At 38.5% G+C, this 16,700-nt stretch overlaps 1 protein-coding gene across 3 annotated transcripts in view; it reads right to left on the minus strand.

The window, feature by feature from the left end:
• The window catches only part of LRRC2 (leucine rich repeat containing 2), a 68,960-nt gene extending 52,833 nt beyond the window's left edge, over positions 1–16,127 (minus strand). Inside the window, exons 1-2 of one of the 3 annotated variants that reach the window (XM_063321024.1) lie at positions 15,972–16,127; positions 6,542–6,687 (exon numbers count right to left, since the gene is read on the minus strand). In XM_063321024.1, coding sequence (XP_063177094.1) covers positions 6,542–6,666 — 125 coding nt within the window. In that variant the 5' untranslated portion in view covers positions 6,667–6,687; positions 15,972–16,127. The remainder of the gene's footprint in view (positions 1–6,541; positions 6,688–15,971) is intronic. The other 2 variants (XM_063321025.1, XM_063321023.1) reach the window with 2 other exon arrangements.
• Positions 16,128–16,700: the final 573 nt, after the last annotated feature.

Genomic DNA, 16,700 nt, shown 5'->3' on the forward strand with positions numbered 1-16,700 from the left:
GCTCTGGTCTACTGCAGGTGGGAGGTAAAGTGGGCGGGGCGGGGGCGGAAAACTGAATTGAATCCCCAAGGAAGTGAACAACAAAAGGCAGCAACTGAAAAGGACCAAAACCCTGGCATTCCTTTTTTTCTAAAATCTTCTAAATAATCCTAGCTTTACTTACTACGGCTGTACTGCTGTTTCTCACATCCTCCGCCAGTGTTCCACATACAGCTTTTCTCTCCCTCCGTGAAGCTTAACTCTGCATTACTGCCCTCTCATTTCCATGGAATTCCTTCATTTTCTAGCAAGTCATAAACTTCTCAGAGCATAATTTAATGCACTGAAAAATCTTGCCCCCAAGATGCTTTTTTTGCATCATTGCTCTTCACTTAAGCACAAAAAGTGGCTGACCTGTTCCTTGCAATATAAATTCTAAGAACGTTAGAAACTTAAAAAAACAGAAAGAAGAGGTAAAAACGTCTAACTCTGGATAAAAAGTAAAGCACTGAGCCGCTCTGCCACACCTCAGTGCTGGCTCTGTCAGGTAGACCCCAGGAACACAAGGACAGAGGGCTCGGATCTAAAATTGTACTCTCTCACAAGGAATATAGAAAACGGGAAGAAGGGAGCTACATTGAAGATGAAACAATAAACTATCCTCTCACACTTTGCTGATAACGTGCACAAAACACAACTCTCAGGAGGTCATTACAAATAAAACAAAATGCAAACAACAAAAACTGCTGTTAATCAAATCAGTCAGTGAAATATTGACCTCAGAAGAAAGATGGGCATTAAAAATTAAACCTGATAAGGAATTCAACGTGGATATCACACAGTGGTGTGGAAATCCTGTGTAAAATTTCTTCTTTACTCATACTTTAAATGATGGCAACATGCTCATTAAGCTTTTAAAGAATGCCCGCTTATGATCATCAGGCTAAATGCTATGTACAAGCACATATTGAACAGATGGAAAGTGAATTAATAATGGAGCAACAAACATGCATAATTTTGTACCCTACATCTCAGAATGAAAACATGATATATCCCAAGGGCAAAGGGTCTAACAATTTACAACCCCCACTTTTACCCTTGGAGTATACATTCACCAAATGAATCAATATGAGCCTTCCTGGCCTGGAGGTGTGACTTACATCAAGCTGGTGCATATCATTAAGCAAAGATTACAAAGCTGTAATTTGCAGGTTAGATTTGGGATCAAACCAAAGAGATCTATTCAGCTACATGGTTGTCACTCAGCTCTGTCATTGGCAAAAAAAATGAGATGATGGTACCCCTAAAGGATCTTTATGAAAATAAAGACCATTTTAAGTCTTCCTTTGGCAAAAATCCTCAAATAAAATAGAATTACCACCACATTCATTGTATCTGGGGGTTATTGCATGAATCTTCAGCAAAGATAGGAAAGGTATCTAAACCAGTGTGGCAAACAGAAAGAAAAAAATCCACACAAATAAATGTAATCATTCAGGTAATCATTCCCCAAACATTACTTTGTTATTGGAGTATATCTGCAGCAGAGACAGAGATATATTTGACAACATATAATTAAAATTTTTTATTATAAATATTTCCTTTTGAGGATATGGGTATTCCTTGCTTGGCATTTTAGATTCTCCAGCAAAATCACAAATCTAATTAACTTGACACAAAGAATTACTGTAGAATATATTCAATGATTGGACCCTTCAAAGGAGCGACCAGCTTGGAAAACAAGTTTGCATTAGTAAAGGTTTCAGAGCCGTTCCAGTAAAGGAGGTGTAGCTGGGTTTCTTTGAGTGGTTCTTCCTTCTGCAGCTATCCACTGCTCAATGTCTGATCGGGAGGTCTTGAGGAAAAGCTATGCTTCTTAGGTAAAGAAAGGAAGTTTCATTAGATGGCACTGTTTCCTTTAAATCAGGATGGAAGAAATAGCCAAGACACTACATGGTGACACCGGTTTAGTACTCCTGAGTGATGTCTAAATCAGAATCACTAGCCACACAGGATCATTAAATAATCCTATGGAATTTTTATGAGAGCCGTACGGTTAAACTGGAGTTCAGCCCAGACTAATATTCCTGATGGTCAAGTAACATTTGCTTCAAATTCAATTGGATTAATTTAATTTCAATCCCTCTGCCAGGGTCTTCCATGCATTGTAAAGGATTGTGGCTGAACAGCAGCTTTTCTCCTTCAAACCCCTTTGCGTGCATTATCTTAGATGCAAGGTCTGTATGCACAAGTGCCTAGGAACAAAAGCAAATAACTTAAGTCGTTATTAGTGCTGCAGATCTACTCCCAATTTATTGCTTATAATTTGTGTTTGGAGCTCAGGACTCCCAGCCTGAGTTTCAGTCTTGCTTAGAAAAATTTCTGCACTGGGGAATGAGTGGGAGAATAAAGATAAGCATCACAAATAAAATCTTGGTTCAGGTACAAACAGAGTTATAACACTGAGGTTTGGCAGAGAGATAGAGACAAATCCATTCAATTAAACAAACACACAACCTCTCAGGGAAAAAAGTCACTGTCTGACTGTAGAGTGAAAGTTTTCTTTTAATATTAAAGAAGTGCATAGCCCAGAAAAGTAATATATGCACATTTAGCTAGCCAGATCTTGAGAGGAAATTTTTGGAGAAGAGAGGCACTGGAAGGGGTGGCTGAGCAAAGTGTTATCTTTGCTGCATGTTTGTTTGCCGGACAGGGGATGCCGTACCATTTCACAGCAAAGATTTAGATAGTTAATCTGGGCAAACAGCTCTGGCATTTCCTCACTTGACTGCTTAATTTGTCAGCCTTCAATTTTTACCTTACCTGCATTTTACACAGAAGACAAACATGTTGCAATCCTCAAAAAAAACCCCTAACTGTAAATGCTCACTCTCTTTCCCTTTCCAAAAAAAATGACAAGTAGAAAGCGAAAAATAATGAAGGAACTCATCATACCACATTAAGTTAGTCTGACAGCATTCAGGATTTCAGGGTACAACATAAAATTGCTCAGCACTATCAGAATCTAGAAGATGAAATATAAAAATGTGCTATAAACACAAACTTCTTTCCATAATACAGACTTTCATAAAGATGTAGATAACCACAGAACAATGCACATTTTTTGTAACAGTTCTTGTTTCATATCTCATATGTGAGATTCAGAATGGGTTTGTCTGATGGGATTAAGGACATGGAGTAAAATGAAATTACTCCTGCACAACTCTGTACTGTCTCTTTTTCTTTTATACTCAGTTGCTGGTTTATATGTGCCACCCAGAAATAGGGGTTCCGTAAACTGGTGTACTTCCACAGTCCCACAAAAATCAGAAAGGAAACAGAGGACTGAATTAATTACACACAAAGTGATCTGATGCCAGTATCTCAGAAAGCCAGATATGAGCCTCTCACAATATTCTCAATAGACTCTTCTCCAGAAACAGATTTCACTGGCCACCTGCTTAAACATCTGTTCTAGACCTGTAAATTCCCAAAATCTTTACAAGACCTCACAATTAATGCAAACACAGTTCAAGCTTTGCGTCTGTTTGTGAGGTTTTCCTCTTAGAAAACCTTCAGTCAAAAAAGAGAAATATCTTACATATAACCGCTTACTGACCCTGCATATACGAAATTACCTTGCCCCAAGGCAAGCAAAGTTCCCGAGAGGTTAATTGGGAGTTTTTCCTCAAATAATACATACTTTATTTCACTATGTATTATCAGGTCATTTTACATAGCAACACCGCTGATAAGGATCTGCACAATCTCAAGGGCATCAGTGAATTTTAACTACTTTGAGAAAAAATGGATTTTGTTTAAATAAAAAAAAGCTACGCAGCCTCAGCAGGCAAGATTTCAAAGGCATGTGTTACACAAGTATATTTGCAGAGAAACTCTATTAATTTCAGCCCTACTTGGGAATTCACTGGGGCTGCTGGCAAAAGTAAATGTCTAGAATCTTAAAAGCTAGAATGCAGTCCTTAATTCAGGAAACTGCCTTCTTTGAATGTCTTTTTGTAGTTATAATTATGGGTCACAATCCTTTCCAAAATGGTTTCTTACTGTGACTTGACAGTAAATACTGTCATTGATTTCAGTAGGCCTACCTGACAGTGGTAAAATTTTAATCTCTAAGCAGAATACCAGAATTTCATCACACGCAGAACTCCCTAAAATACTGAAATTTATTTTTACAGGGAAACATTATTTCTATCGAGCATTTAATTATAAGTACAATTTTATCTATACTTGCAAGCTAACAACAAGGAAAATCTCACCCTATTTTTGGCCCAACCTTTGGAAGCACCGAAAAGCATCTAAGAAATAACTTGAGATCTGACCTTTAGGACCTAAAGGCCAGTGGTCACTGCACACCTCATAAAACAGAGAGGATTTTTCTTTAACTGAATTTTGCATTTCGTTACCAATATTTTTATGACTTTGACCATTATTCTATCAGCTTTATCCAATTCTATGAGGCCTGCATCATAAGAATGAACATGAACTTTGACATTCATTTCAGTAGGTGAAATACTGGTCAGTCATGTTCAGGAAACAAAGCTGATGTATTTCCTCCTTTTTTCCAGGACCTCTAAAAAAAGTAGGACTAACTGGAAAGCAATCTGATTGCATGAAGGCATGCAACAAGACAAAGTACTGTATGCAAATTGCAAGCCAAAGGAAGAAAACAAAAATCCTTTGTGAATGCTGAAAGTGCATTTGGAACCTTCTACTTCTCTGCATCAGATTCCAAATTCCCCAGCTCCAGTTGGTGCAGGAAGATAACAGAATGACTTTGGACCTCATTAGTGGAAAACAGCAGAACAGGCGGTCAAGCTCCACTCTTTCAGCTAGAGAGGTTGTTACAGATAACTAACTACAGGCAGAAACAGCAGGGAGAATGTATAGTTCTTACGGAAAATAAAAGTCACAGTAAGAAATGAGGCTTAACATATGCAACTGACAAAAACATGGGAGATGAAATTAGCTACACCAGAGCATGTAAGGTTAGCCTCTTTCCCTCTTCCATACCAAAGTTCCCCATGCCAAAAAAAGTTCTGGTTTGCATTTGTACTAGCAAACTCAGAAGTTATCCTCTGCACCACAGAAAACTAAAAAGAAACAAAATGTGTTAGGGGGATGTTGAGATTTAGGTCTCAGGACATTGGGACTGATCTTTTGTCAGTTCTGAAGATGACTGCATGTGCCATTAGCAGCTACAGATGTCTATTCCTAGTCATAATATTTTTTTTATGAAGAATGATGCAGTGATACCCCAAGAGCTACTAGCTGACACAGACAGCAAAGTAGAGAGTTGTCTGCTTTATCTGCATTAGAAAAGCAGAAAGTATCTAGGACAGAAATAAGGTTTAATTGAGTTTTATACCAACACCTTTCACTTCTGTTTTCCAGCATAGGGGTAACACTCACAACAGCAAAATTTTTCTACCCCTCAGCTCACACCAAAAAAAAAATCTTATCCTTGCTAGAAAATTTAGTCTGAAGGACAAGCTTCATTTTTCGTTTTTTTTTTTGTTTGTTTGGGGTTTTTTTGTTACTTTTATGGTTTTTAATGCAGGCTTTGAGTAGAGACGGGAGAATCAAGACTGCCACTATGGATGTTTTGAAAAAAAAAATCTCACAGTAAAGGCAGTCAGACTTTGTATTACCCTGATCTCCTCTTAGCCCAGCGGCTCTGTTGTCAGTGTAGCTGTAGTGGCAGTGAGAATCTGTGAGTGGGTGTCTCCTGAGATGGCCAAAGAAGGTTTAATGCAATGATAGTCTTTAACAAGGGCACTGTTTAACTCCATGCATTATATTTTAAAGCAGAAAGTTATTTTTATTGCTTTGTTCTCTTCTCAGAGGGGAAAAATGACAAGTCATGTGTTTCCAACATTTCCAGCACAGTATAATATTTCACTGTTTCTAATGGGAATGAACATAAAGAAACCAAAATATTGCTTAAAGAAACCAGAAATTAAATATAATAAAAATAATAATATGATTAGTGGGTGTAAGTATTATAATCAAGGCTCTCTTTAGTATTGAACAAGAAAAAAATGCCACGGTAATTAGTTCATTCTATCCTCTCTGTCCTATCCAGAAGCCATTGTATGTGTCCATTTATTTAATTTCTTTTGTTTCTCCTGTCTACTCAACAAAGGACTTAAAGTATTTCTTAGTACTGAATTTTATGAGTATGTTTTCATGAATTCCACAACAAAAAGCCATATTTTTATATAGCATATAAGCAATAAAAAGGTAGAAAATATGTTATTTTTCTTTTAAAATTAAATCTACACAGTAGACAATCAAATACACCATTAGTAAATCACAATCTACATAGGAAAGAGCACAGACTAGTGAAATACAAGCACAGTTTGTGCTGCATTTCTCTTACAATCATCTTAAAACTTTACAGGAAAGGAGGTGAGAAATCATTGAAATCAAATGCAAAAAAAATAAAATTTGAATCACATGATAATGCTTAGTATATGGCAATGTTAATGAATAATAATAAAGGATTCATATAAAATGAACAGAAAAAAAGCTGACTTACTTCTCCAATGAGCTTTTTTCTAATCTTTCTTTCTCTTTCCTCTGACGTTCTTTGTTCTTCTTAACTCGAGTTTCCCACAGTCCTCTTATGAGAGAAAAGTCAAATATTATCACCTGATGCCCCATACTGTCAACATTAAGATTCTCCTGCAAGAACAAGCCATCATGAACACTTCAGGAAAGAAACAATGAGAAAAATGAGGAACTAAATGATCATGTTTCATTAAAATTATCTAGGAAAAAAAGCTGAAGTCGTAAGAAATATTAACATAGTATGTTTTCCATCTTACCTAATTTGTCTAGGGTTTTGTGCTGGCAGAAATCAATGTGGCATACAATTGACTTCTACATAAAATCTATGGCAACAGCTAAATGTTGAATTTTTTGTATTCCTTGCACATTTCCCTTTCCAAGATAAAGACATAGTTGCAAAGGAATACTAATTTGATGAAGTAACGCTGATGGAAAGAACTTTAAAGACTTTGTATTTTTAACAATTATTTTGACACATTATGTAACTAATATTAAAATGAGAGGTCACAAAGAACTTTTTCATTGTAAATCATGCAAAAGCCCTTCATCTTGTGTTGTCATGTACTGATTTTTATGCACCCAAGCTATCCTGTTCCAGTGGCATATAAGAATTTCCAGTGTTCGCATAAGTAGGTGCTTATCTGTGAAAGGCATTGAAAGACCAGCACTGTAAGATACAATGAAAACTGACCTAAGTCAGAGATAAAGTGAAGGGTTTTGAACACATGGTCCCCATTTATTAATATGTAGAATTACCTTCCAACAATTGAAGGTTTGGTAATGTGCAGTTAAGAACTGAGCTGAACTGGACCCTAACTTGCCAAGTTTTCCATATTCAGTTAAAACCACAGAACCTTCTTGCAGGAACCTTGCCCCTACTGAGGTCCCTGACAAAGCTCTCTTTCCCTTTAGCAGCAATTATGCTTGAGCTTGACCCAGTATGAATACTACCTTTTTTTCACTTGACGCAAAGACTACGCTGTAGTATCTTTAATAACAAGAGATGAAGACCTCGGATTTACATCTTATGAAACGCAGCATGACTGGCACCATGGTGTTCTTTACTAAACTGTAGCAATGGTTGAGTACCAACAAAGGAAACGAACAACTTATTAAATCACTGACACAAGTACAGATACAAATCTTGATAACATAGTACTCTGTTGCTTGGAGTCACTTGTGAGGGTGTAATCATCAAAACACAGTTTTTCATGAAATGCAGATAGATTGTCTACAGAGGACTTCTGTCATGCTTACTTCTTTGTAAAATGGTTTGCCGAACCACTGCAAACAAGTCTTATAAAACAGAAGTTTGAAGCCTTTTAAAAATAATTGCTTCTACCAAGATAAAAAAAAAGAGAAAAGGAAAATTAGTTATTTAAATTTTGCTTGAGGTTTCATTAAATACCACATTTATTATACGATTCATAAGCTTAAAAAGAAAACCTCACTGAACTGTCTATCGATCATTTAAAAACAATCTGCTTCTTCCTTTTCTGGGTGTTTTCAAGCTTGTATCTATTACTTTTTCCTCAGACCTTATTGTGATCGTTTTTTCCAAGCTCTACGCTCTACGTCCTTCAACTGGGCTATTTATTATCTGTCCTTCTGTTATAATACTGAGGAGGAAGGGGAAATTATTCTCCTCTCTGCATTTTTCCACGCGTAACTTCGTAACTGTCCCTTTCTCTTTCATCCCCTTTCACCTATAGATACTTCTGGAATATGTAACGCATAAAGGAATAATTTCTTCTGAGCCAGCAAAACACCTTCATGTCCTCTGGAAAATGCGCAGCATAGACTAAAAAGGATTATGCATAGCTACACCAAGAGGAAAGGTTCCTACCTGTCAACATCTCCAGCCAGAGGCCAATATTTTTCTATGACATAGTCTCCTGTATCTTAGGATGTTTATATAAACTGCTGTCTTTGCTGTTCATAAAGTTGCTCTCATTGCTGGTTTATCTTTATGGGCACTAAAAATCAGGCAAAAATAGTTCCCAACCTATCTGGAACCAATTGCTGACAACAGCTGAGTCAAAACCCCATTAATAGCAATGTAATGAGAATGGTGACCTTATTCTCAGTGGAAAGGTTTATCTATAATCAGCTGTACCCTTCTAAAACATATTCACTAATAATTTACAAGAAACTCTTTACTGCATAAAATAAAATGAAATCCAGTTACAAGGACTTCCCCCTCACAGTAGCTGCAGACAAGGAGTCACTCTGCAGGATCTAATTCATTTTAATAGACCAATTCATAGCAGTGTGTTTTGGTAGAAGGGCTTTTGCAGAGCTGAATTGATGAGATACGGTGAAGTGGAAGCTGGACACTTGACCTCTGTTGGAACTAGATGGCCTTAATCAACACAAAGTCTGAATAAACTGTGAAAATACTCTATTTCCTTGATTTGTTCCCCACCTTCCTGTCTCCCAGGTTAAGTCATCTGTTCTTTATTGAGACACTGATTTATTAGGTTGGAAAAGTTTGTGCAGCTTTTATCCACATATTCATTTAGGTTGCAATGCATTGGGGTTTTTCTTCAACAGTAAAACCAAGCAGAGGAGGAACGTGGATGGGAGGTGAGAGGTGCCCATCGTACTCCTCAGGACTAATCTCTTCAGAAGGAGCAAAACCGCAAACCTGATGAGAACACAGAGTGGCTACAGCTTTAGAAATCTTCATCAGGACAAACATGAAACTTTGTTGCTATCTACAACTCCAACAAGGTTCCCCAATAACTTCCACAGGGCTGTTGCTTCACCCCATATCCTAGTCCAAAAAACAGACATGAAGTATCAAGCGTGATGGCAGAATGTGTATTTCCCAAAGTTCAAATGCCACCATTTTCCTGATGTTGATACGTTGCCCAGAAAAGAGAGACTAGCAAGGTGGCAGAAACTAGACTAATCTGATCCTAAGAGTAAGTTCTTCCAGGTGCTTACTCATGTATGGCAAGAATTTGCAACAGAAGAAGCAATAATAATTTCCATTTCTAGAAATGCATAGTGCTGTACCTGTTCAAGTTTACATACAGCAGTTGCTTTCTTCCAATCATCAGGGCCTCCACATGAAAACCCAAAGCTGTCATCTGTTAGTCACAGGTGGGTAGTCACATTTGGGTAGAGAAATGCCTCATTATAGACTACTTTCTAATGACTTCTCTTCAGCTGGCATTCAACACTTGTGTTGCCTCCCACACATAGACTCTTCACAGACAATCACCATTAGCATTTCACCCATTGTCAGAAATTGAAGAACCGGGTGAGGTTGAAAGGGCCTCTGGAAGTCACCTGGTCCAACTGCCCTGCTCAAAGCAGTCACATGGTTATTCATCCAAATCTACACATAATGCAGCCCCCTTTCTTTTGCAATTTCCCCATCTTTTTGTAATTCAGCATTGCTCCTTTCACACCCCATACTTACAGATGTTCATTAAGGACAAGCTTTGGTGACATTTGTGAGGGTACCCAACCCACGAGTATGGCAGTAAGTGAAAAACAAAAGAACATACTCAAGTTACTTCTCACACAAGAAACAGGCCACCTTGCTTTCATTAAGGACAAGTCCTGACCACAAAAGCAACCATCATGTGCATCTGCAAGGCCCTACTTCATAACTACACTGAGTTTCCAGCTTTATGCCACCTTCCTTGGGTGACATCTGCATCTAAATTATGCTGTAGATCATCAGCACACCTTTCTTAGATGATGCATGGTTATAACATTCATTCAGTCTTACAAATTACTAGTGAGACAGATCACAAAAGCAAGGTTCTTCAGTAATGTATGACAATGAAAACACAGTGCCTTCCAGGGGAAAAGGGATTCAGGAGCATAAAGAGAAGGCAAAGGTGTCATTTACAAGAGAATCACTTGTGGAGAAAATAGTTCTCTCTGTGTGTCTATGGAAGCAAATATTCTTATCCCTAGCCATTTACACCTCCCAAGAAGTAATCTACAAGGCCTTAATCAATATCCTTAAAAGGCAACATACTGGGAAGTCAGTCTGATTTCTTATCTTTCTCATAGTTAGCTCAGAAACAAAGCTGGTCATTCAGGATACATTTCTTTTTTTAATGATTGCAAGATTTTCCCTACATAAGCAGCTACACATCTTAAAAAGAAGACAACACCGTTCCTTTAGAGTCTTGCAAAAATTTTATTTATTTAACTTTATTTATAAATAGGCCTATTAAAACCACACAGAATCCTTATGTGTATAAGGATATTGACATTCAAGCATTTGGAGGATTAGGTGGCAAAAAAGCAAAATCTTAGTGATGATACTCATCATATGTTTTCATTTAAATGATACAACATGTTATTGCTAGTAAAAGCATCTGCATGGATTATTTTTATTTTATCATTTATATGATAATGTTGTCCAGTGAAGGGCAACAAAGTTTTTGATGGGTCTGGAGAATAAGTTGTATGAGGAGCATCTGAGGGAGCTGGGATTGTTTAGCCTAGAGAAAAGAGGCTGAGGGGAGACCTTATTAGGGAGACCTTAGAGGGGAGCTCTCTACAACTACCAGAAAGGAGTCTCTTCTCCCAAGTGACAGGCGATAGGACAAGAGGAAACGGCCTCAAGTTGTGCCAGGGAAGGTTTAGACTGGATATTTGGAAAAATTTTTACACTGAAAGGGTTATTAAGCACTGGAACAGGCTGCCCAGGGAAGCAGTCGAGGCATCATCCCTGGAGATATTTAAAAGACAGGTGGATATAGTGCTTAGAGATATGGTTTAGTGATGCTTTTTGTCAGAGTTAGGTTGATGGTTGGACTAGATGATCTGAAAGGTCCCTTCCAACCTAGGCAGTTCTATGATTCTGTGATTTATTATGCTACCCCTTAAATGCCCTTGCTCCCTTCAGCTCCACCTTTTGTTTACAGCTCTGCCACAGGAGTGCCAGGTGTTCCCACAGTCAATTTTGACAGCAGCCACTGATCTCATGCCCACTCTTTTTTTTTTTTTTCCTTTTTCTTTTTTCCTCTTTTTTTTTCCCTTGGGCTTAGTAAAAAGGGGGGAAATGATGACTTGAAACACATCTGAAGTGTAACCAACCTGGCATATGGAGGAACTCTCAGGCAACTGGGTTTTAAAATGGGTCTGCCTTTTGGAAGCTCCTGGTGCTTAATGCTGAAGAAGGTTCATCTCAGTTACCTGTGTTTGCATGACAAGATGGCATAGTCTGCCTGATCTTCGAGAAGCAAACTGTTTAAGGATACATAAGCTAAAAGTAACACTGAATTCCAGACAGAAGGCCTTCCACAGAGAAGTACTCTTCAAATCATCAGCTTCATTGAATGAACAGTTTTCAGCCTTTCTTCACTCTTATCAGCTTCTGAGATATATCAATGTATAGATGCACTGAGGAGCATACTACAAAAAATTAAGGGTAAGGCAAGGTCTTCTTTGGAAAGAACGTAACGGAGCACAGGGGAAAAAGTGTTCTTAATATATGATGACTGTGTGGCCTTCCAGGACTAACTGTACTACCCCTCTACGTCTCCTCCCTATTTACCAACATTATCTCTGTCTTGTTTGGAGTGGGTTGAATACAGCCAGTCATAAACCAAAATTATATTGGCGTTATCATACTGCAGTCTAACCTTCTCTGAACATAGCTGGCATCAGTGTTAATGCTGGCCAACTTGCCTATGCACAGTGCATTCTGTAGAACAAGACCTGTGTCTTCTCTTGAGGCTGGAATATGTCCAACATAGTTTTGATACTACAGATACAGTCAATACTAGTCTCTGTTACTGCTTTCCTGAGTTCATATGGAGCCTGGTTGCCTTCAATAACAGCACTGTGTATACTTCCCATTGCTGCTTTACATGAGTTACCAAATTATTAATGTTTTGGTTTCTTCAATTTGTTTAACAGCCTTGTTCACTCGGGTCCTTTTTCTTTCCAATAATCACTGTGGGAGATCTGCTGCAATCTTATGAATATTACTGGCAGGATTACATAGGGGAAAATGTGGATGAACATATTTCCTACCAATCCTTCAAATAATTTCTTAGTAAATAAGCTTGCTCACACTGTGTTTCAGAATGATCAAGTCATTTATCTTACGAGTCTTTAAATAATTCAAAGGAAACCTGACATTTGGATAGCAACTGAACACATTTTTTGTGTTATCAAGGGAAGATTAAATTACAGAAACCTGCTGTGACGGAAAGAGCAATAGAAATGGTGACAATTTTCATAATATACAACTTTATTGCGCTACTGTGCACAGTTTGTAAGTGGGGTATTGCTTCCCTGTGACACTTGGGGAGTGGGAGAGGACTGCAAAGCGGGAAGCTGCTCTTTCCTACCTAGTCTTGCTGCCACGAACAATCTCTTGTTGTTCTACACCAGCAGAGAATTACTGTCCCTGCTAGTTTGGCTGGTTTATCTGTGTCTAGACTTGCTGAATGTGCATATTTCACAGTCAGAGTTTTGGGTCAGGATCAAAGTTAGATTGTGCTTCGGACCACGTATGCATGCGCGTGATGGCTGGGTCCTGGGGAGCATGTGGGCAGTGCAATGCTGTGGATCACAGACGGTGTGGCCCTGAAGGCCTGGGTCTGCAGAGATCCAGAAAATGCAGCTGCACCACGGAATAAATAGAAGCGGATAGGGACAAGCTGCTCCAGGGCTGGAGAAAGCAGTCCTGACACCTGGACAAGAGCCCAGATGTTTTGGAAGTTTGAAATATTCCCTCCTGCTCTCTCAAGAGCAGTCTCAGCCAGATGGCTCCTACATAAACAAACACAGACAGACAGTGACACTTTCAAGCTATTAATTAGTCCAGCTTTCACCGAAGTTAATTTCAGAAATTAGTGTATTTGCATATCATGGAGCTTAATCTGAATGCTCTAACGAATCAAGTTCTTTTTGAGTTTTCTGCTTTAGCTATTTCATAAAAGAGGCATTTACGAACAGAATCTGACATTAGCCTCTTTCACATACATATAAATAACTTTTGCATTGTTTACATACCATGGCGAAGACAGCAAATATGTCTTTTCTTAACCTACTCCTTATACTTCAGGTAGAAATAACTATGAACATCATAAAATTTAAAAGATATGTGAATATAGATATGCAAAGGCTGAGCTTGGTTCACACACATTTTTATGTGTGTATTTCTCTTTGTCCAGTGCTGCAGCACAGTGTTTTACTGACAGTTTTCAATAATGAGTTCCTATTCTAGATGTAAATTAACTAGTCTCACAAACAAGGCTCCTCTTTACCACCGCAGTCTTCACATCTTGATTTTTAGACAATTTTTAACAGAGTTATTCATTAATTAGGTCTTTAATTATGGATTAATTAGCAGCTGAATTCCAACATTCCTTATACTTCTTCAGCTCTTGTAGCACTAATATGTTTGCCATCAAGCATGATAGATGTTACATACGCAAGGGGATTTATTACAGATGTATTCCCCTAGCACTTCGGAGAGCTAAGTAAAGATTCAAAGTGATTCTTCCACTGACAACGAAGCTAATGAAACACTGGACTGATGTCTGTGACATAAATCCACTGGGTTTTTTTCACGAGACGTTGCTGAATTCTCATAAGATCAAGAGAAGGCTGACGTATTTGAAAGGGGCATCTATTTTAAGGTTGTTTCTTGTCAAAGGAGAAACAGTAAGCTCAAAAGTGTATTACAAATTTTTAAAAGTGGTTGAATCTACAAACATAGCTGTAGTCAGCAGATAAAAATAATTGTTTTAGGTAGTAGTTAACAGAGTCCTGGGAAAGGCAGAGGTTGTGCTAAGAATTGATTAGAGAGACCCCACTTAATTACTCGTACAAAGACCAATGGCAAATAAAATTGCACTCACTGACACTGAACAAAACATGGAGGTTTTCATATACAATTAGATTATTTTAATTAAGCATAAAATTACAGTCTAAGGTTTCTCAGAACTGTTTTATGCCACACAGTTTTTTTGCACAATGTTTCATTGGCTTATTGTCATTTGTCTTAATGGATCGGACCTAGACTGTCCCCAGGAAGTGAGGCCACTACTGTTACCTTTCATGTACAGCTTCTAGCCTCTGCAGTTATCTATGGAGATGACAGCATCACAAATGTTATTTTAGGCTCACTGTCCTAATTAAGACAAACCAAAAACACTCAAAATTTTGATCATTTCCTTTTGCTCCCAGGGGCCCATTTTCCATGTATTAATCAAAGAATCCAATCCTATCATCTGTGTCTTCCTCTACTGCAGAAGGAGAGCAAAAATCTATGTCTGACCTATGACATCAAGGCTCTTAGTCCTATTTCCCATGTTAGATACTAGATCATTTTAGTCATATCGTGACTAAAATGCTCATAGCCACTTCCCAAGCAGTCAAATTCTGTGATTTAAGAAGATACAGCAGGCAATTTAGATAAGCAAGAGAAGATGCTGCTTTCAACTGCTCCAACAGCCTAGTTATTTCAGTTCAAATGGTCCAAACCCCACCACACAGTTATGAGGTGTATTTTATCAGCTTTCTTCCCACACCACAGCTGTGTCTTTAGCCTTTACCACAAAACCTTCACATGCCTGTGGATAGGAAACACAAGTGGCATGGACAGCTGGACATCCCCCTTGGAATAATTCTCCACCTTCACCTTGTGTCTGAGAAGAGCAAAGTGGATAAAACTGTTTGGTAGGATCTACCTCTTTGGCTAATGGGCATTATCATCCATCACTGATCCTTGAAATGGTGTTCAGTTAACTACTATTGAGAGGGAGAGAGCTGGTCAGTACCTTTTAGCTTACAGAAAATAATATGTCAGTGATAGCACATAAATACTTATGGTAGCAACAACAACAACAATAATGACAATATTTGACTTGAAATAATAGGTTTTGTCCACAAAAGATTTAGCAGGCTAGATCTCCTATACCAGTTAGATTAGCTGTAAGTGGCCTTCAGAAACTGAAGTTGTATAACTCTTTTTAAATTCCACTCTAAACTTTGACAGACAACAAAGATAAATGACCAACCTCTCCAACCATTTTTTATTGAAAATCATTCTCACACCAGCATATGTCCTTGAGATGTAATAGCAAGGGTTTATTACAACTGAGTCATGAAGTGAGTCTTGAAAGCTTTCCTAAATTATAAAGTTCAGATTTGTCACAGGTGTAAATCTACTTAGAGGAACTATATATGGGGTGAATTTTACTATCTATAAAGGTATCCAGCAAACACACCACTTTAGACTAACACTCCATGTTTCAGCTATTTTTCCCATATATATTAGCATTTAAAAATCCACAGCACCGTAGCAGCAACGAAGACCTGATAACGATTTTTCACTTTCCCTGCCATTTCCCACCTTGACCCCACACATCTGAAGAAACACAATAATCAGCAAAACTGTCACTTACCTACTTCTAAAGAACACGAGTGTCCAGAGCTCCTGGGTGTGCTCTGCAGTCATTCAATTTGGGACACTGAGGTTGTTTATAGCAGCAGCATAGCTCACGGCCAGCCAGACCTGTTTGAACCCCACAGCGTGACTAGCCTTCCAGATGTACTAATATGCTATATTTGTAAAGTGATAACATGATCTGTGGTCTTACAGCAGAGACACGGGCAGGATAAAGTATCTACACTGCATGACACAACACGGGATGAGAAACAACAGTTCTAGGGCAGCATCTCATTTGCACCAAAGAAAGTCTGATAGAGCTAATGTTGCTCATGCTTATGTATTTTCCTGGGAAAGGGCAAGGAGAATAAAAAAAACAGAACTTACGTCTGTATTCTTCTGGTACAGACTATGTCTTCCACCCCACATCTATGCAAGTGCGAGAGATAAATAGACACACATGCACACAGACGCTCACTCTCAGTGCAGTTGCCATGAGTGATTGATTTACAGAAAATTCTGCTTTTACCTCCTGATGGTGGCTCACTTTTTTAGTGCTCACTGCTTGGTATTGATGGCAGTATTCCTGCTCACCATTAGTGTTGCCCCATGACCCAGCAGGGTGGGGCTACGGGGAGCTGGAGACCATCTCTATTGTGGCATTGGCATCACTGGGGCAGTGGCCAGTAGTCCTGGGGGGCTGACATGGGGTCCTGGGCTGTAGGCAGACGGGGAACTCCCTGGG

This window comes from Chroicocephalus ridibundus, chromosome Z, assembly GCF_963924245.1.
Source record: "Chroicocephalus ridibundus chromosome Z, bChrRid1.1, whole genome shotgun sequence".
Lineage (NCBI taxonomy): Eukaryota > Metazoa > Chordata > Aves > Charadriiformes > Laridae > Chroicocephalus > Chroicocephalus ridibundus.